The sequence below is a fragment of the Talpa occidentalis genome, unplaced genomic scaffold, assembly GCF_014898055.3.
Source record: "Talpa occidentalis isolate TD23 unplaced genomic scaffold, MPIMG_talOcc4v2.1 talOcc4.10, whole genome shotgun sequence".
In the NCBI taxonomy this organism is placed as follows: Eukaryota; Metazoa; Chordata; class Mammalia; order Eulipotyphla; family Talpidae; genus Talpa; species Talpa occidentalis.
In genome coordinates, this window is record NW_023600993.1 from 72412089 (window position 1) to 72432638 (window position 20550).

Genomic DNA, 20550 nt, shown 5'->3' on the forward strand with positions numbered 1-20550 from the left:
AATATATGCATTTCACCAACGAGGAAATGAATATTCAAAGAGGTTTAACAGGTTAGTGTCAGGTTGCACAACTATGAGTTAGGAAGGCAGGAGTCACACCCAGGTTTGACTCAGTTTCCACTATTGTCCTACTGTCAGAAACCTACCCTTGCATGCTGACTGGTTTCCTACTGTCAGTGCCTGCAACTCTGTCTGATGACTGTTGCTGACTCCGTTCGGTCTGTCAGGTGGACAGGCTAGAGAGAGGGGAGTTAAGCCCCCTACCTTACCACCTTGTGCTTGCTCAGTCGGGGTGCAGCTCTCAACCAGTGATTGACAGGTTGGTAGTAAGTAACGCAACGCAGCTTTGTCTGCATTACGTCCAGAGCTAGGAGTGCAATCTAGCCCCTGTTGACTTCAGCAGTAACTGGCTTCAGGACAAACCTGTTCTCAGCTGCTCTCCCTTCTGGTATCACTTCCCTTTTACTGGGCTGGTGCGTCCTGGGAATTCCTCCTAAATCAATGACTTGCCTACTACTGTCTCAGTTCTGCCTCTGAGAAAGCTCCAACCTACAGCAAGAAGACTCTCTTCAGATTTTATAGGACCACTAGCCATCTTTGCCTTTGGAGCTCAGCAGAGCAGCATTGGAAGCAAAGTCACTCCACCCACCTGCACCTGAGAGCTGCCACTTGAGTCATATGTCACAGGTTCTGGGAGAAGTCTCCTTTTAGTCCACAGACCTTAATGGGTCCCTGGGCTTGGGCTGCTACCATGAACACAGGCCTTCGATCGTTACTGGACCGCGAGGCAGGGGGTATTTTTTTTTTTAATGACCTATTTATTTACAGAAAAAAAGCAATTTAATTTAAGCAAGAAAAACATATAGAACATGATGGACTGTCTGAAGAAATACGAAGAATTCTCATTTAAGCTCTATGAAGACATTTAAATAAAGGGTTCACCTATCTTCTGTGAAGGTAATATAGAAGATCCAAAAATCTCATATCAAAACGTTGGTTTTTTAGCAATGGCCCAGAGGTTAAATTCTCAGAGCTATCAAGCTATCAGCAGCCACTGCAGCATGGGTTCCATCCCTTGCCAGGGAGCTAACCCATATGGCACAGCAGACCTCTCCTGCCTCTCCCGCTGCTCCCCTCAGCAGTGTATTTCAGTAGATCTGCCTGTTCTGTTCCCACTCTGTCTCTGGCGAATCCTCTAACCCCCCAGCACCTCTGGCCTACACCCCAGTTCTTATATGCAAAAATAAATAAAATAAATCTTTATAAAAAAAGAGAATAAGAGCTAGCACGATGTGCTTACTGTGTATCAGGCACTATTCTAGCAGGATTCTAAAGTGACCAACATACGTATTAGGAAGGGGGGTATTTTTTAAGTAAATTGACAAACAACCTCTCTCCCTTCCCAGATCTCACTGGAAAGACATATCCCACCTGCATTCTTACCCCAGGATCCTTTGGGGCAGCAGGCCCTATACAGCAGGCAGATGGAGGTAGAGCTTATATCTGGACCTTTACACCGAGAGCACAGGAGAGAGACTGATTTTGCTTTGTCTACCATTTTGCTTTGTCTCTTAGTCAAAACTCATTTCAGGTTATTACTAATGGGATGGAGAAAGGAGAATTTAAATTATTTGGACTAGTAAGCATTTACCACTGGGACTTAGAGCCCTCTGATTAAATTCAATCATAGAACAACAGAGTAATAATAAAAGTGGCTACTATTTTCCTTTGCCTTAACACTCAACAGATTCAACGTAGATTTGTTGGATTAAATTAACATTAATGACTTACATTTATATATTCATCTGCAGTTTCAAAGGATTTGAATTCTCATTTTAAATAGAGAGAACCCTGGGTGACCATCGTATTCTGATTCTTCTCTTTTAATCTATGGAATACGCAGGCTCTGAAAAGAATTCTACTTTGAGAAACATTTCACTCCGTTTGATGATGAAAATTCCTTTGTCATATTTGTCTAAGTCCCTCTGATAGAGTTTTCACTTTTCACTGACAATAATGAGTAGCGAGGAATTTCCTCAAGACAGCACATTTTTGCTCATTTGAACTTTTAATGTATTTCCAAGTCATGCTCGTCTTGTCAAATGTTGCCGGTGGGGACCCCATATGCCTTTGACCTGTCACCCTCATGTCCCCAGAGAGTTCCAGCTGCCTGGGCCTGCCTTTCTATCCAGAGGGCTTTCTCCAAGACTCAGGGAGGTAAGAGGTACGGGATGTTAACAAAGCCCTGGGACCAGCCCTCAGCCAACAACTGACAGGTGTTGCTGTACAAGTACCCCAACACCCCTGGAAGTTCCCATCTCGAGTGGGATAACTGCCTCCTACATTCGCCAGTGAGGTTAAATTTCAGCAACATGGCAACTTGTTAGAATTGCGCTGTTCATTGACTTTTTCCTCTTCTCTGTCGCATTCCACCCTCTTCTTCTCTTTCTTCTTGGGATCACCTCCCTAATAAACTGCTTGCACCTAAACCCTTGTCTCAGGGTTTGCTTCTGGAGAAACCTAAATACAGACTTGAAGTACATTTTACCAGAAGGGCACTGAGGTAGCTCATCATATCTAGCTGTTAAGTCACCTAACAAGGTGTAAAGCTGCCTGCTAATCCTTTGCTCAAACAATTTTCCAGCTTATCACTGTCCACTGATTTTACTGTTCTCCTGGGTAGATCTACTCCACTTACCATCCTCATTCTGTTAATTACAGTATAAAATTTTTAATTAAAAATAAGGAGAATGTATTTGCCTAGTAGAAAAAGAAACAAACAAACAAAAATCCAAAACAAAAAAACCCTAACCACAGTTCAGGTTCAGGTTCTCTGCCAAGGAATTAAGGATGAGATATTTGGATGTTCAGTGTTCTTGCCTATATTAAAAACAGAAATATTTCCCAAACCATGTGTAATTATGTGTACTTTCTTTGTAAGGTTCTGAGTGTCTGATAAATATTGAAAACTCACACATTCCTCTGGATGAAAGTTGTCAAAATGTGCACTTTTGTAGAGAAGTCACAATTTCTGTTCAGTTCTTAGATGTCATCCAGTTTACGATTAGCATAAACTCAGCACCTCTTCACCCACTGTCTCATCAAATAGCCATTAACCCTCCTCTTGAACGTTTTCAGATATGGAGAACTCGTTACTACTGGCAAGAGTTTATTGCTTTTATTTATTAACCTTAATCATTAGCCAGTTCTTCCTTAAACTAGACTAAAATCTTCCTCCTAAAGTTGTCACTCTTGGTGGAAATTTTCTTGGGAGAAATTAGTGAACAAGTTGGATGTCTCGTCCCATGTAGAACATTTGAAAACTTATTAATGTGTCTCTTGCTCTATCTCATACACCCCTCCCCTGCCCTCAGTACTTGCAGCTCTCCTTAACATGTTATGGTTTGATCACTTTACTGTCCTTGTCACTATCTGTCACTTTTCCTCTTAAAAAAAATACCCATTGGAAGCAACCTAGTTGTCTAACCATTGGGGATTGGAAAGTTTAAATAAATTACAGCATAAGGCAATACTATAGAGCCCTTAAATCATGTTTTGAAGACTATTTAATAATCTATATTATTATTAAATATAGACTATTTAATAATCTATATATCAAGTAGCAGCAGAGATATTACATATGCAAGCAAGTGCCAATTTCATTAAAAAATAGACACATAGAAATGAAAGTCCAAATACTAAGAATGATGATATGGCTAATTTTGAGTATGCTTTATGGTTGTTGGTTGTTTTTTTTTTTTTTTTTTGAAGTTTTCTACAGAGAACAAGTATTTGTTTTTTAATTAGAAAAAATCTGTGCGCTTCTTAAATAAATAGAAAAAGAGAACATGCTATCCAGAGGCCCCACAGAGTTCCTCAAGGATATTGTTATACTGAAAATTTGATGGGAGCTGGCACCTCTCAATTTGGATGCTTTGCTCTCCAATTTCAGATTAGGATTTTTGCCAGATAAATCATAGTGTCCATTAGCTTCGTACGTGCACCTCATCAGAACCCCAAGGATTCTTTTCCCACTTAAATGACGATCTCCTTTTAATCTGGTAACTCGTATTGGGAGTAGCCTGTCACAGAAATACCCCGACTGGGAGAGAGATGGGTTTGTCTCCATGGTCAGTGGAGGCTGGACAGGCTGGAGGGAGGCTGTGTGCTGTGAGCTTTCCCGCCTGACTGGCAGCCACCCCAGCTTGAAACCCTACAAGCTGCACAGTGCAGCCACACTGGCTTGAGAAAGTGAGCAGAACCTTATTTGGTGACTCTGGGAGGTGCTGGGTCCTGGACATGGCAGGAATGGCAGGCAGCCACAGGGCAGCCAGAAGGAGGAGACAAATGCTTCTGGTGCAGGGGCCACCCTCTGAGTCTGAATTTGCTGCCCTGGCAGCTATTATGCTGCCATTTCTTCCTAAGGAAGAAAGGTTTCTGCATATCAGAGCCTTGGAGGAATGCAACACATGCATTTCTCAGTCTCCCCTTTGGAGAAATCTCCAGTGCCCTGCAGTTAATTGGGCAGGCAGAGAGAGGGAGGACAAAAGAGGAGGCAGACAGTAGTGCAGCCTCCACAAGGAAGCAGAAGGGACAGGCGAGGTTCCATATGAGCTTGCAGAGAGGGAAGGATGTCACAGATGAGAGGAGAGCTCCTCCTTAGACACTGAGGCAGACTTCTCAGGCAGGATCTACAACTCACAGGCAATTTTTAATTGTCTTATCCATAGGATGGATTCTCATCTCTGGGGATAGAGCTTTGGTGTAATTCCTGTCATTTATCTGTGACAGCATCTTGGCTGGATGGTGCCAGTGATTCATTTAACTTAAAAAAAAATTATTATTAAAAGAGATTGCTTTCCTGATGCCCCATGCACAAAACCCATGAGAAACCTCTCTTCTCTTTTTTATAATATGGACACATACAGCTCAAAGATGTATAACCCAGATGTTGGTACCGAAACATTTCTGCTGGTAAATCCTATTTTCACTACTCAAATGCACAAGTTCTCCTAAGTGTGAGTCTCTTCAGATATCCAAATAACATTAAACAAACAAATAAACACACAGATCTGGAGGTTCCAGGAGCAATAATAATACATTGGATAATTTTTAGTGAACACACCGATGCTTCAACAGTATACTGCCCTGTGTTAAAATAAAGTGATTGCTTATAGTCAAAGAGTTTGTAGGTTTCATCAGGAAAGTAGAGTCACTTGGGCGGCGGGGGGATGGGAGAAGAAAAGATGGGGGGGTGCGGCTCAAAAATGAGAACAGCAGTATTTACTGTGTGATTCTCTGTTCCTATTTCTTATTTGTCAAGGGATAGTAAGTGCTGTACTTAGCATTGTGGGAGGAAGTAGGTTTGGAGTAGTCATAAGCAAAATCATAATAAGAGAAGATGACTTCCTTGCTTTCATAAAGCAATTGTTGCAATGTAAGTTGCTGCAATTTTTTGGCTTTTTGCCATCAGTTTTATCCAGCAAGAATTCAAACTGCTTGTTTCCACCCTGCAATTCAATCTCTATAACCAGGGTTGATTTTAAACCTTGTCAAGTCTCTTTTCTTCACTACCTGCCCTCACGCTTTTCCTTAGCCGTCTGTTCTTCCAGACCTCAAGTTTCATTCTTTACTCCTCCCTAAACCACCTGCCTTTGTCTGCTGCCAGGCCCTACGTCTTGTCTGTTTGCTGTTGATCTGAGCTGTGGCTCCAGCCAGACGGTCAGTTCTAATATGTGTGTGTGTTCCTGCGTGCTGTGTGCACACATGCATGTGTGTATACATGAGTGCACACGTGCACCTGTGTTCCAAGTCACAAAGGGCACCTGAATGCTTAAAAAACACTTGCTTCCCCACACACGTTAACTTGTACTTACATAGTTGGAGGCCAGGTCCGGATGGAGATAGTCAATCCCTGTGAAGAGACAACAGCTCAGGTTAATACTTGACTGTGTCCTCAGGAAAGCCCCCTCCTTGTGGGGCTGCTGCCAGGGGATTTGGAAGGGGTGAGTGCCAGTGCCCGAGGCTCCTGGCTGGCATTGCCTTTCCCCAGTGAGGGTGAGCTGCACTGCCTGAGTGGAGAGGCAGCTGCCACCAGCTGCGTCAGAGGAGTGAAGCCAATTAGAGCTCAGGGCCCCCAGATAACACTTCTGACATAAATGACAGCACTGAGGGGCTTAGTGGCCTCAAGACGGATGGCTCATCAGAGCTGTGATCTGGGAGAGATTTGTGGAAATTCTGACATTTCCAAAGTACCTACTGGCTTTTCTTCTGAAATGAATCTGGCCCCGGGAAGGAAAAGTGATTATTATTTAACAGGGCATAGACAGCAATGGATTAGGAGAGCATTCTATGGCATGGAAATAATAACAGGAACACAGCTGGGTGAGAAAAGCTATTAGGCAAAGGGGAATGGTTTCCGAGCAGTGTCTTGGGTGGGAGCTGAGGCTGGTTTCTCTAGTATGTGGCTTTCTAGAAAGCCAGAAACCTCGAGCCTCCCAGCAGGAGTCCTCTGCTTTCTCTTGGAGACAGATCTGTTTTGTTTCCCAATAGAGATTAAATTATGTCCTATCAGTCTGCTGGATTCCATCAGACATGTGGACCTTGGAAAGCACCATGAAACTTCACGGGCAAATGGAAAAGATCTCACCCAATTCTGCAAACCAAATAGTTGGACCTTTGAGAAATCAGCCAGGTCCCTGAACTACCCCATACATGGTTGTAAGTGTAGTTTTGGAATCAAAGACCTGTGTTTGCCACACTACTAACTGGCTGCATGACTACAGGCAGGCTGCTTGCCTTCTCTGTGCTGGCTGTATCCCCAACCTGGTGAGGGGGAGAAAAGCGTGGCATGCTTAGCCCAGTGGCATTTAATGACTTTTATTGGGTTGGCAGTATTTAAAAACTAGAAATAGCATCAAGTCCCCCTCATAGCTGGCATCCTCACTACACGCTTACTAAGGCTAGACTTTTGCTCTGCAAAACAGAACTTGTATTAGGATGTAAGTTTTGAGAAAGAACATTTCATTTGTTAATCTTCCGGCATAAGGAATTTCTGGACTGGTCAATTTGGGCTTGCGGGTAAAGTTGAGCATCAGCACAGGTGATGAGACCACAGATCCAGCTCTATTGCAGGCTCAGGAACTAATATTTGTGTGCTGTAACCTCTAAGCCTCAGTTCCCTCATGTTGAAATGGGGGTAACCTACAAAGCAGTTCTCAAGAGTAGAGTCAGTTCATTGAAAGGGTTCAGCTTGTAGTACATACTTGATCAATTGTATTTCTTATTGTCTTAGTACCATCCTTTACCATATCACTAGAATGATGTGGATAATGTAGAAGGGCAGAAATGTAAAAAAAAAAAACCAAAAAAAAACCCTACTTGGTTTTAGATAATTGGGTTGAAATTAACTTGTATATGTTTGTTGAAATTGGTTAAATTTCGTGTGTTCATTATTGGGATAAAATAAACTCATGTCATTTACAGCAAGTGGATAGAGCTGGAAGGGATTATGCTAAGCACAATAAGTCAGAAGGAGAAAGAGAAATAAGTGAAGATGGTTTCACTCATATATGGAATATAGAGAAGCCAAACAAAAGGTCAAAGACAAACCTTGAAAGCTGACTGTAGATCTGAGGCGTTCTGGAGTTGAAGGGAAGGGAGAGAGTGAGGGGGTGAAAACAAGAGCAGGAGGAGCACATTGGACTCTGCCTAAGGCTGCCAGAGGGATGTGGTGGGTGGGTGGAAAGGGGAGAGGGGTCCCATGGAGGATTACTGACGCATGGGTGGTGGGTGTGGTGAATATTCATTGGTAGAGATGTAAACCTACACCCTAAAACATAGACTGTAATATAAATCAACATTACCTCAATAAATATAAGTTTACCAGCAAAAAAAAAGGGGGGGCTGGGTTACATAAATTGTGGAAAATCCACACTATAAACTACTATGTAACGATTAGAGATGATACTGGAGACTTGTGTATATTGGCAACAAAGGAGAGCCACAAAACATTCTTAAAATTTAAAAGGGAATTGCAAAATAATGTGCATAGTATGATTCTATTCTGTTATTTTGTGTGTTATATATACACATTTGTATATACAGGGAGAAGGAAAAAATACATACACCAAGACATTAACTGATTAGTTCTGGGTATTGAGTTTATAGCTGATTTTATCTTCCTGTTTTTTGATTATCTGTATTTTCTGATTTTTACATAGTTTCTATAATGGAACATGTGTTACTTGGGTCATAAAAGAAATTTAAAAATGAAACAAAAAACCTCTGTAACTAAAGATAAGCTAAAAAAAGACCCACACACAGAATATTTAATTTTTTCTAACAGGGAGTTGATTTTTAAAGCATGACTCCATGTTCTGAGAGTACAAATTGCTTAGAAGAGAAATTTTATAAGCGTAGTCTCTTTTCTGTGAAGGGAAAAATATTGAAATAACAAGATAATTTGAGACCAGAAGGAAATTAGAATTAAAACAAAATAAATTTAGCCTAATTATAAAAGAAATTTTTAATTAGGTTTGGGGAAAACCAACAGACACGGACTTTGGTCTAAGGAAAACAACCACCATTGATATAACTATGAAGAATGACAGACATGACTTAGAAAAATAATAATAAACTAAAGCATGAAAGCAATCACCTGGTAATTAAACAGTATTTTAATATTTTTGTATATTTGATTATCTCCTGAGGTAGAAAGCACTGAATACATCCTCTTAATCAGCTTAGTCATTTTTTTTTTAAGTCTTGTATTATTAATGTATTTGTTCTTATTTTTCACCTTTGCTTTAGTTTATTTTCAGAAATGAATACCAGACACTATGTAGGTCCCGGAAAAACACAGACAATACACGAAACCTGAGCTTCACAACTATTGATGACTCACAGTCTGTGGGGTACCAACTTATCAACAACCAATTTGTGACACACAAATGACAAATAAGTGATTATATTTTTGTTCATAAGCCATTAATATCCTGCTATCAATTTGAATCTGCTCAGAAAGTCTACTCCAGTAGTCCAAATATTCAGTAAGTTCTGATGGTTCGAGAAACCTCCAGGAGGTAGCAAGGAACTCTTTTGCCTAGTTTCTACTTAGAGTAGTCAGAGTTCAGTTGAGAAGTACGTCAGAGGACTCTGGTTCTAGGTCCAGTTCTTTCCATTCTCCCAAGAGAGGTAGAGCTTTGTACTGTTCCCCAACAATATATATGTTAATTGGGGGTAGGTCACAATGGCTGGAGTGTATTTTTGAAAGATGGCAGTTCAGTATTTCCTATCTCATCTGATCTTCTACAAGGTGACAGTACCAATCCCTCTCACTCCTTTTCGAGGTAGGTCTTTCCTTTCCTCTGTGATTTTATTTGGCTTCTATCAACAGGATACAGTGAATGCCATTGCCTAATTTCCAAGGTTAGGTCAGAAGAGGCCCAGCACCTTCCACCTGATCCCTTTGGATGCTTGCTCTGGAGAAAGCCCCCTGCCATGTAAGAAGCCCACATGTAGGCATTCTGTTTGACAGCTTCTGCTGAGCCCCAGGGACATCTAACTTCAACTACCAGCCATGGGAGCAAGCTGTCGCGAGGTCCAGCTCAAATGAGCCTTTAGATGACTTAGCCCAGCCAACAGCTGACCTCAACTACATGGGTGACCTCAAGTGAGCTCTGCTAAGGCAGACTCTAAGTTACTGTGCTGCAAAATAATCATTACTCTAAGCTGCTAAGTGCTAGAATAATTTGTTACACAGCAAATAACTGGAACAAACCCTGCAGGACCTTCTGAGGGCTGTGAGGTCCTGTTCAGAGAGAAGTTATTGTTCTTTTATGTGATGCAGATGCAGGTTGTTAAGCTTGTACTGCCACTTACAAGGATGAGGTCCCATTTACGAATCCACCAGGAAGGCAAACAAAGGGTGGGCTTTAAGCACTGAAGATGGTTACAATTGGTTGTGAGACATTGGTCAGTTTCTGCCTCCCAAAACCTCAGTTTATTCATACTGACCTTAGAAAATAATTATGACTGTGTTTCCTAAAAGCTATGCAGTGTCTAGCAAATACTCAATAGGTGTTAGCTTTTATTGTTACTAAAGCTTGGAGTTTTCGCTGACTCCAGCTCACTGACTTTCACCTTCCTTGGCTCCATCTGATATTGGCTGAAGGTCTTGACCAGGCCTTTCTGACATCTTTGACCTTGACAGCAAATTGCTTGCCCTAAATTTTACCTGGTTTGGGTGACTCCTGTCTAACTGTCAAGGTCATATTTCATTGTCTAGGTCAAGTTCCCAAGACCAAACAATTCTATTATAATAAAGGAGATATGTCATCATTAAATGGGGTCCTCACTGACATGTATGTGATCCAAATGTCACAGCAGACCCAAGAAACATTTCTGTTCCTTTGGGCAACAGCTAAGCAAGGAGGAGCTCTCCTAGTGACATGTAGTACATGGAAATGACATTAAGTTTCACCCAAGTGAAGGCAACAGATTTTTACTGACATCTATGGAATCACTAGATTTAGCCAAGGGAACAATAGCCAAGTTTTGAGTTAGGAGACCGGAGATGAGTGAATGGCTATTGAAAATGACTATCCTCAAGTTGAATCTTCCAGACAAATATCTGAGTTTTTGTCATTAAGCCAATTATAGAAAACCATAGGTTATAAAATAGTTTGTTATTTTTGCTTTTAGGTATCAGGGTAAGCATCTGTGTCTGTCTTTAATCTTGCTTTGTAAGGATGTCTTGCTGAGAGACTATCTGGGAAATGATATCACAGCACTCAGTAATGCAGGCAGTTAAAAGAGAAATTGCAGTCCTGATGTCCCCAGCCTCACCAGCACAGCTCCCTATCTCTAGGTGTTGGAGTAGAGGAGCTCAGTTACATGCTGTGGGGGTACTGAGCATCTGGCCTTGGCCTTGTCATTGGTAAGCCATTCTTGGCCCAAATCATCTTGGCGTTCAACAGTGGATTTGGAGAATGTGTTGGCTCTCATTCTTTATTCCAGTTATTAGACTGAATAAGTATGCGGTAAATTGAAGTTGGGTGCAGTTCCTGTCTCTCGCGACACCTGGAGGTAAAACTGTGTGCCCTCCCCTGGAATCTGGACCAGCCCTGAGATCATTTATCTAACAGTAGTGGCCGTGACACTTGCTGATTCCAGGTCCAGCCTTTTAGATATCTGAGAGCATGTCCTCCTTGTCTGTTAGAGTGCCAGTTTTGGAACCTCCTAACCATCTGCAAGAAAATCCAGCCACCTTGATAGGGAGACCACATGGAAAGGAGAGGCTCTGGGACCACAGTGGGAGGGAGAAAGGCAGATTATTTCCCCAGCCCCATAGAGCGTCCACTGACACTAACACCCTCTGATCTCAGCTGCCTGAGAGACCTTGAGAGACCAACAACAGAATCATCCAGCTAAGTTAGCAAACTTGCAGGGTTGAGAGATAACCCATGGATTGCTTTAAGCATCTTGGTTTGGGGGTAGTTCATTTTTCAGCAGGTGATGACCAGAAAGATAAGTTAGGGCCTTTAATTGGGAGGCAGAGTTCACCATTTTGGGACCAACAGAAGAAATACTATTGAATAAAAAAATTCTGCTGAGACTTTTGTAAAGGGCTCAGTTTCTTAAGCTAGAAAATATGAAACTGGATCAGGTACTAACCCCTCTGTTATCTTTGGAAGGGATTATGAGCAGTCAGTCAAGGGGGTTACAGCTAAAGAATTCTGAAATAGGCATCACAGGGCCGTTGGGAGTGTCCCAAGAGTAATGTACCTGCCTTGGACACTGTCCTGCCCTAATTTTAGAATGCTTTCCTAATGTCTCAGATGTGGGGTGAAGTGAGCATTGCAATATGTCCCAGACTTAGATGTCCGCCAAACTTAGATGCATCTTTTTCCTAAAAGAGCTGGCCTCAACCATTTCAGTTTCTAATCCAAAGCCTAGGAAGGAAGAGTTAAAGCACCCACCATCAGGGCAGCTCTTGTGCAGAGCAACTTCCTGCTGTAAAAGCCCTCGACCACATGGTGAAAGCTTTCACATGCACTTCGAAACATCTCACACATCAGAGGTCACCAGCCATTGGTTTCAGGTTGATGTTAATGATCCCACAAAGAGTGCCCATTTCCAGCTTTCCTTATTTCTCCATCAAGTCTGCTTCAAAGGCTTACTTAGATCCTCTAAGTGTTCTTAGAGGATCTTCAGAAGGAGAGTTTCCATGTTTCATCTCTGTACAGGTTTTATATATAATTGGACCCATTGGCAGGGTGGAATGTTCACTGGAGGACCCAGATGGCTGATGAAGGCAACAGCATACCCCAATGAGATGCTATAGGGCACAGAGTCCTTGGCAGAACTGAGGATGTGTAGTTAGAAAAATACCAACTCACCAAACCCATCAGTTCTCCTACCACCAACTATAGAAAATAAAGTGCTACTAAATCTATGTCTGGCAGGCACATGAGATAGAATAACATACTATAGAAGGCATGGGTAATAAAATGTTATCAAAGTCTGCTTTCAAGGACTCATTCTGAAATGAAATGACAATAATGTCAACATATCTCCAAACCCCAATCCTTCTGCTAGAAAACTATTTCATGAATATAAAGCCGTTGTCTAACAGAATTTCTGTAATAATAAAGATAGAATTGCATTGAGTTACTGCAGTGGATCCATAGCCCTGTGCGGATATTAAGAAGTTGAAACAAAGATAGTATGATTGAAGAACTGAATTTTTAGTTTTAATTAGTTTTAATTAATTAAGACAAATGTAAATAGCGACATGTAACTAGTGGCTACTACATTGGAAACTGTGGCTCTTGAAAAATAGATGGTAAAAATAAACAGATTTGGAGGATGCTTTAAGTCAAGGTATAAGCAGCAGTGGCCCGATAAGAAATGATGGTTGAGTGATGGGCAGCTTTCATTTGTTCATTTTTTAAGTTAAAAAAATTTTGTTAATTCAACAAATATTTGCTAAGGGCATCATCGAGTCTAGAGGCTACTGAGTTGAATGAAAGTGAGGATTTTGTCACAAACAGATGGTCATCAGAGCCACCATTTGGCTATTCTCTCTGATTAACCTTTCCAAAACAATGACTCTTTTATATTCTGAAGGCATGCAAAGACACACTTGCTTCCAAATAATGTCAAATTTTGAAATACTCACCATCATCCATGATGCCAATGGTGACACCTTTTCCAGTGTATCCCAGCTCCCAGGCTTCTGCCACATTCAGATCCAGGCCGGGGGTGCCATCAGCTTGTCCGGTGTTGATCTGGTACAGGAATTCCAAAACAGAGAATCTGATTGGTTTGGTCCACTGTGTAAAATGTTTGCTTGACACTTGCAGCCATGTGATCTCCTAGGGTCAGCTCAGAGACCACTTCTTCCATGTGGTGGTACTTACGTGTTCCTCTACCTACTTTTTCTGTTTATGTAAATGCACAGTTTCAACCACCCTCACATCTTATGACTAGTTTGCTATCTTGAAACTTCTTAGAATTGCCATTGGAGAGATCCTCCTCAATTTACAGTAAAAGCCTCACTCTCAAAGCTTTCTACTTCATGTTTTGCATTTTGCACATAGCACCTTGGATTATTCTTGTTTGAATATGATTTTCTCACTAAATAGTAATATTCTTTGCAAGAGGAAGCATGTCCTATTTACCTTTGTAATTTCAGTATTGTCTCATCAAGTCTTACTTGAAAATATTTGTTCAATTGAAATAAAGACAGCTGGCTCACCTTGAGAACATGTTCCAAGCTAAAAATAAAATAAAATAAATTTAACCTCCTTCCTAAAATAATTTAAAAAGGAAAAGAAAAGAAAAAATTAAAATACATATGTTCACTATCCTCTTTTCATGTATCTTTGTCCTGTGCATATTTTTTCAAAAACAAAGTGTAAATAAACAGTGAAATCAGAGCTTGTACTCTGGCTATTGTGGTATTGCCCAAACATTGTGTGACTGTCACCAGTGCTTGTTATAGAAAAGACTGTTCCTCTCCGTCCAGGCACAGGTTAACATTATACCTTTCCTTTCCCTTTGAAATGGAAATGGTCACAACCTGGTTTTAGCCAATACAAGGTAAGCTCATGTGCCATCTGTCATGTCCAGGCAGAAACTTTAAGGGCCAATGTGCAATCTGTTCCTTCCCCTTACTGGTTCTGAGATAGAGATTGGTAAGTCTGAGTCCCCGAAAGATTGTGAGCTTAACATTTTGATTTTGTTAAGTTGCTATATTTGGGAGTTGTATGTTATCCCCCCAAACCTAGCCTGTCCTGAATAACATAGGTAAGCTCATTCAGCTTCCCAGAGTGGATTCCACGCCAAAAGCATAAGGTAGAGTCAAACTCTGAAGCTCCAAGAGGGAAATTTTGGTGCATTACTAGAATGTGACAATCCACAGGGTCATAACTGAGTTTTCCCTCTTATTCATCACCTTGAATGATAAATAAAGCTTCATTCATAGTTGCAAATTAGCCACTCTATCCCCCTCGACAATCCCAGGAGTTTGGATCAGTTTGAAGTCACTGAGCCTCTTTTCAACACAACCCAAATGGTCCAAATGGATCATGAGACACTATTGGTGAACAGGAACTACTCCCTTCATCAAACAGTCTGAGTTTATAGGCTGAGTTTCTGTACCTTGAATCCTGCATCAAGCTAACCCCATGGAACTGATATCCTGTCATCTCAGGAACCACTAACAGATGTTACTTTTGTTACTTTAGTCTTTGAGTGCTCTTCCTTGTCCCTTTTGAAGTCACCTGATTCTTTCTCTCATGCCTGTGGTTATACCATGTCCTGTAATCACTTTGCCTGTTGAGACATCTGGATTACTTTCCCCATACCTTTCACATGACTTTTACATATTCTGGAAGTATCACTCATGCTCTGGTGTGCTTTTTCGGAGTCTGGGAGGATGTAATGAGCTGCTGGTAGTGGCTTTGACCCTAAGAGATCATGACTATTTAGCAGTCCAGAAGAAAACAGATTGAAGAACAAGATGCATGTCTGGTGATAGGAAATCAATACGTTTCAGAGGGGACAAAGAGGTTCATGGAGTTGAAAGCTGGCTACCATCCCACAGCATAATAAGGAAGTAGAAAAACATCTTTCATCTGAAGTCTCAAGATGAGCAGCATTAGGAATAATGCAGAGATACTTACCAGATACCATTGCTTTGTAAAAAGAGGATCGTTCATGTTGATGTCAATCTCATTGATGTCTCTATACCCTCGTTTTTTTCGGTCGAATCCTTCCTGTTGCAAGGCCATCTTTATCTGGAACGACAATACCGGCATATTACCTTAATGTCAACCTGAATGTCACTACACTGTAATTCATTTCCAAAAATTCAAATTCCATTTGTGTATAAGACACTTTTTTCTCAGCAGAAGCCAAGTTCATTTCACATGCGCTTTCACTTTATGATGCTTTTCCAAGAGCATTTATTTCTGCTTGAGTGGAACAAACAGGCTTTCATGATGGCTCTGACTGGGTTTTCTTAAAATAAGAATTAGGTGGGAGAATATATTCTTGAGGATGTGAAGGTAGTAAGGGTTGTTCAGTGAAATATGCAAAGCAATGGATCACTTCTATTAGGGAGAGAAGACTGGTGTGGATGCAGCAAGGGACTGCATGAAAACTGCTTAGATCATTTTTTCTGGAGGGTGTCCCGGTCTTTGCATTTGTCAACAATACTGTGCTCTCACATTTGGGAATCAGCCAAAAATAAACAAAAAGGAGGAAAGCCTGCCTGGAGAGCCAGCAAGTCCATAGGAAAGCTCTGGAGGGTAAGTGAGGGAATTTTGAAGATGAATAATAGATGGCTGGTTTAGCTGTCCTGGCAAAGACATGTCATTTTGAAACAAAAGTCAGCTAGGACCCCAAGCTCTTGGATGGAAAAAAGATTTACGGGTAGACTTCATTAGATACTACTTCTGGCAACTGCAAATCTTTATCAAGAAACGTTCACTTGAGAATAATTTATCATCTGATAGTTGTAGTCAGCCTTTAAACACTACAAATTCAAAGACTGTACACATAGGTAAAATGGTGTGTGCTGGATACTCGTGATTCTTTAAAATTATATTTTGCAGTGTCTATTTCTCCTTTTCCCAAATCACCTCAGTGTATTTGGGAATGACCCAAACTGTGTTGGTGGGAGTGAAATGTGAGGAATCAGCCTGCTGTAAGGAAACTGCAGGCTCTCTCTGCCTCAGACAACCTCAGTGGATATCTCTCCCCCAGGACTGGGATCTTGGGAAAATGGTGTGGGGGGGAGGAACCCTTGGATATTATTTTTCCCAGAGGTCCACTCGCCAGGCTCTCCTTGCAAAAAGAGCTTCTCTATCATTCCACGCCCAGCCCTGACACTCCTCCAGGATTAATACTTTGACCTTCGCAGATTGAGAGCTCCCCAGATCTTTCTGACAAATTATCTTTTGCTTAAGTGATTCAGAATCAACTTATGTTGCTTGTAATCAAAATTTTGATGCGAGATGAGAGAAAGACACGAGGGTCTATATCAAGAGCGATGTCAAGAAGAGAATGAGGAAGCCCACATACAGGGTGGGAAACTCCCCTTCCTGCAGCTCTGGAATGAGGGGGAGGCCATGGGGAGAGTAGTGTCTTACTTCCTTGCTCTATATCCCACCACAAGAGGACCTGGGGCTTGTTTGCCAGAAAAACTCTAACTTTACCAGGAAGTCCATACAGGTTTCCCCTGCTATCCGGAGGTAGAATATTCTTATTTCTTATGATTCAATCAATGATTTTTTATGTCTGGGAATACCAAAAATATTTTCCTTATTTGTGTGTCTCTGGACGTGTGTGTATTCAGTAATGTAGATCATTTAAAATGCTGAAGAGGGCCTCCCCTGGTGGTGCAGAGGTTGAGCGCTGGGCTGCGAAGCTGCCCACTGCCTCTGCAGCACCGGTTCGATCCCTGGCCATTGGCGAGGGTCCCACATGGCGCGACAGACCTCTCCTGCTGTGCCTGGTGCTCCCCTCAGCAGTGTATTTCGTCAGTCTGCCTGTTCTGTTCCCTGCTCTGGCACAGGTGAATTCTCTCCCACTCCCGCGCTTTTGACTGTACCCAGTGCTTGTATAAATAAATAAATAAATAAATCTTTAAAAAAAAAATGCTGAAGAAAATGTAGTTTTAATCTAGAAAGAGGCTGGCATACTCTTCTGGAAAGCTTTTACTAGGGAAGCAGGTATTCAAATGAGCATCACTTTAACCAGGAAAGAGGGAACCTGAACCTGGCCATTTGGGGAGTCTTTGGTAAGTCATCTGCCCATTTTGGTCCCATAACAAGGCCTTAATCTGCTCTGCTCACTAATGGGAGGCCTTGATTGTCTTATTCTATTGATTCATTGTCATGAGGGACTTCGGCTTCCTTGAATTGATGGCTCCTTTCATTTGCTAGGATCTTGGCTAATCACAAGCTACTGCTGAGTGGAAGCTGGAAAACCCTCATCCATAGGTTATTTTCCAGCAGCATGAGGACAAGAATATTAACTTCAGATTCTATCTTTTAAATAACAGTGCTGGCATGGCCATTACACGATCACTTCTAATTCAATTAAAGCAAGTGCATTCTAATGAAAAGACTGTTTAAATTCACTTCCACAAAATTAATTTTTAATTCTATAAATCAGGCTTTAATGGAAACCAGTGATGCTTTGGAAGGCTGCCCTCTCTGGACACCACCCCACCTTGGAACCCAGGAGCGCTAAGCAAGATTTAGGTGTCTGCAATTTTGTCATCTTGTATTATTGAGAATTAGCAATCCAAAGATTGCACAGGGCTTCCTGAGTCTGTCAGTTTCTCTTCCTGTCTTCAATGAAGATCAGTTACAATTTTGAAAGAGGTGAATACCTTTAAAATATATATTTTTACTTGTTACACACAAATAACAAAAGAAAAGTTGTTTGTTTTTTTTCTCACAGTGATACCAGGTAATACCATAAACGGCTTTTATTTTTCTGGGTTCTTAACCAATCCAAATTCACATTCAAACCAAATTTTTATGTAACACCTCTCATACTATAGATGAAATTATACATTCTTTCTTCACTATGTACCCCACCTTAAGAATTCTAAATACTACTATCTAGCTTTCATATTTTAATTTTTAATGACTACCTAAATATTCCATAGAATAAGGTACCATAATATATCCAATAATCCCCCTCTTATTGGTGATTTGGATTGTTTTCTATTATAAATGAAATTGCCATCAGCAGAGAGATGAGATTATAAACCACTTTTAAAGACTTCTGTGAAGGTTTCAGTGTTATAATTCAATGTATGATAAAGCCCAATGCCAGAGACGTATTTCCTAGCGTCTATAATCTTCCTTCTTATTATAACTAAAAGGTCACATTTATTCTTTTTTCTTCCTTTTAGAACTGTAACCTTTCACACACAATACTGTTCATTACCACTTAGATGTGGTTCCAATAACATGCATAAATTTAACTATTGCTTCTATGTTTCACTTTAGTATGCTTCCCCAAGATGGTCAATTCAACTAGACATTTATACAAATAAAAAATATAGAAAAGGGACAGTTTGTTACTGGGTATTGTTTTATTAAAAATGAATAAATGAGTATTCTACAATTCCATTTCTTTTCCTTTTTGTTTTTATAAGCTTGAAGTAATGTTGTTTTCCATCACTGTACATGTTTTAGGAGTATAGGTTCACACCTCACCCAATAAATAGCACCATAACATGCCCACCACCAAACTACCAATTACCCTCCACCACAGTCCATTGGATCCCCTCCACCTTTTGCCTCCATATCCCTCCTCTTCTGGTAACCTCAATTTTGCAGTAGAATTCCAACAGGGTTGTTTTGATTTGATTTTGTCTGTTACTTTGCATTGTTTCTTTATATTCCAAATACGAGTGAAATCATTTAGTACTTCTCTTTCTCTTTATGATTTATTTTGCTTAGCATAATCTTTTCCAGTTTCATTCATGTTGCTCCAAATGGCAAGATTTCATTTTTTTTTTTTTTTTTTAGATAACTGAGTAGTATTCCATTGTATCTGTACATATATCATGTCTTCTTCATCCAGTCACTTGTTGTTGGGTACTTAAGTTATTTCCATATCTTGTCTATTGTAAATAGTGCTGCAATGCACATAGGCATGCGTATATCTTTTTGAATGAGTGTTTTTATGTTCTTCAGATAGTTACCTAGGAGTGGAATTGTGAGGTCCTATGATAGATCTATTTTTAATAGTTTGAAAAATCTCCATACTGTTTTCCATAGGAGCTAGATCAGTTTGCATTTCCACCAACAGTGGACGAGGGTTGCAAATTCTTCACATCCTTGCCAACATTTATTTGTCTAGCTTTTTTGAAATAGGCCAGAGGGGTGAAGTGATATCTCCTTGTGGCTTTATTTGCATTTCCCTCATGATAAATGATTTTTTCATATGTCTATCAGCCATCTGTACTCTTCTTTTGAAAAGTGTCTATTCAAATCTTCTGCCCACTTTTTGATTTTTTTTTTTTAAAGATTTATTTATTTATTTATACAAGAACCGGAGTACAGGCCAGATGCATGGGAGGGTGAGAGGATTCACCAGAGACAGAGAGGGGAACAATCAGGCAGACTGACGAAATACACTTCTGAGGGGAGCAGCAGGCACGACAGGAGAGTTCTGCTGCGCCATGTGGGATCCTCGCCGGCCAGCTGGGATGGAACCCGTGCTGCAGAGGCTGCGGACAGCTTCACAGTGCTGATCTCAACTGCCTGCACCACCGGGGGAGGCACTTGATTGGGTTGTTTTTGTTGTTGTTAGTTGTATCAGCTTTCTTTCAATAAATCTTGAATATAAACTACTTGTCAGATACATGGTATGCAAATTATTTTCACCTATTAGTAAGCTGTCTTTTCGTTTTAATGATAGTTTCTTTCTCTATTCAGAAGACTTTTACTTTGATGTAGGTCCATTTGTTCATTTTTGCTTTTGTTTCTTTGTCTTTATAGTTGAGTCCCCAAAGATATCACTGAGGCCAATGTTGTGGAGTGTTTTGCCTCTGTTTTCTATTATGTATTGTATGACTCAGGTCTTCCATTCAAGTCTTTAATCCATTTTTAATTAATTTTTTGTGTATGGCATGAGATACACATTCTTTTGCATGTGGCTGTCCTGTTTCCTCAACACAATTTGTTGAAAAGACTGTTCTTTCATTATTATATTCTCTTCACTCCTTTGTTGTAAAATATCTGTTCATAAAGTTGTGGGTTTATTTCCGGGCTCTCAGTTCTGTTTCATTGATCTGTGTGTTTATTTGTATCCAATACTATCCTGTTTTGATTATAGCTTTGTAGTATAGTTTGAAATTGGGGAGTGAAATATCTCCATTCTTTTTTGTCAGGATTGCTTTGACTACTCAGGGCTTTTTGTGTTCCATATGGTTCAACTTTCAAAACTTGATTTGACACATATGCATAGTACAGATTTTACCCAAACATCATCACCCCTACCCTTTCCTCTTCT

At 40.6% G+C, this 20550-nt stretch overlaps 1 protein-coding gene across 1 annotated transcript in view; it reads right to left on the minus strand.

Moving 5' to 3' along the window:
* The window catches only part of PCSK2 (proprotein convertase subtilisin/kexin type 2), a 244172-nt gene that overhangs the window by 99033 nt on the left and 124589 nt on the right, over positions 1-20550 (minus strand). Inside the window, exons 3-5 of the mRNA XM_037494323.2 lie at positions 15192-15305; positions 13184-13292; positions 5877-5914 (exon numbers count right to left, since the gene is read on the minus strand). Coding sequence (XP_037350220.1) covers positions 5877-5914; positions 13184-13292; positions 15192-15305 — 261 coding nt within the window. The remainder of the gene's footprint in view (positions 1-5876; positions 5915-13183; positions 13293-15191; positions 15306-20550) is intronic.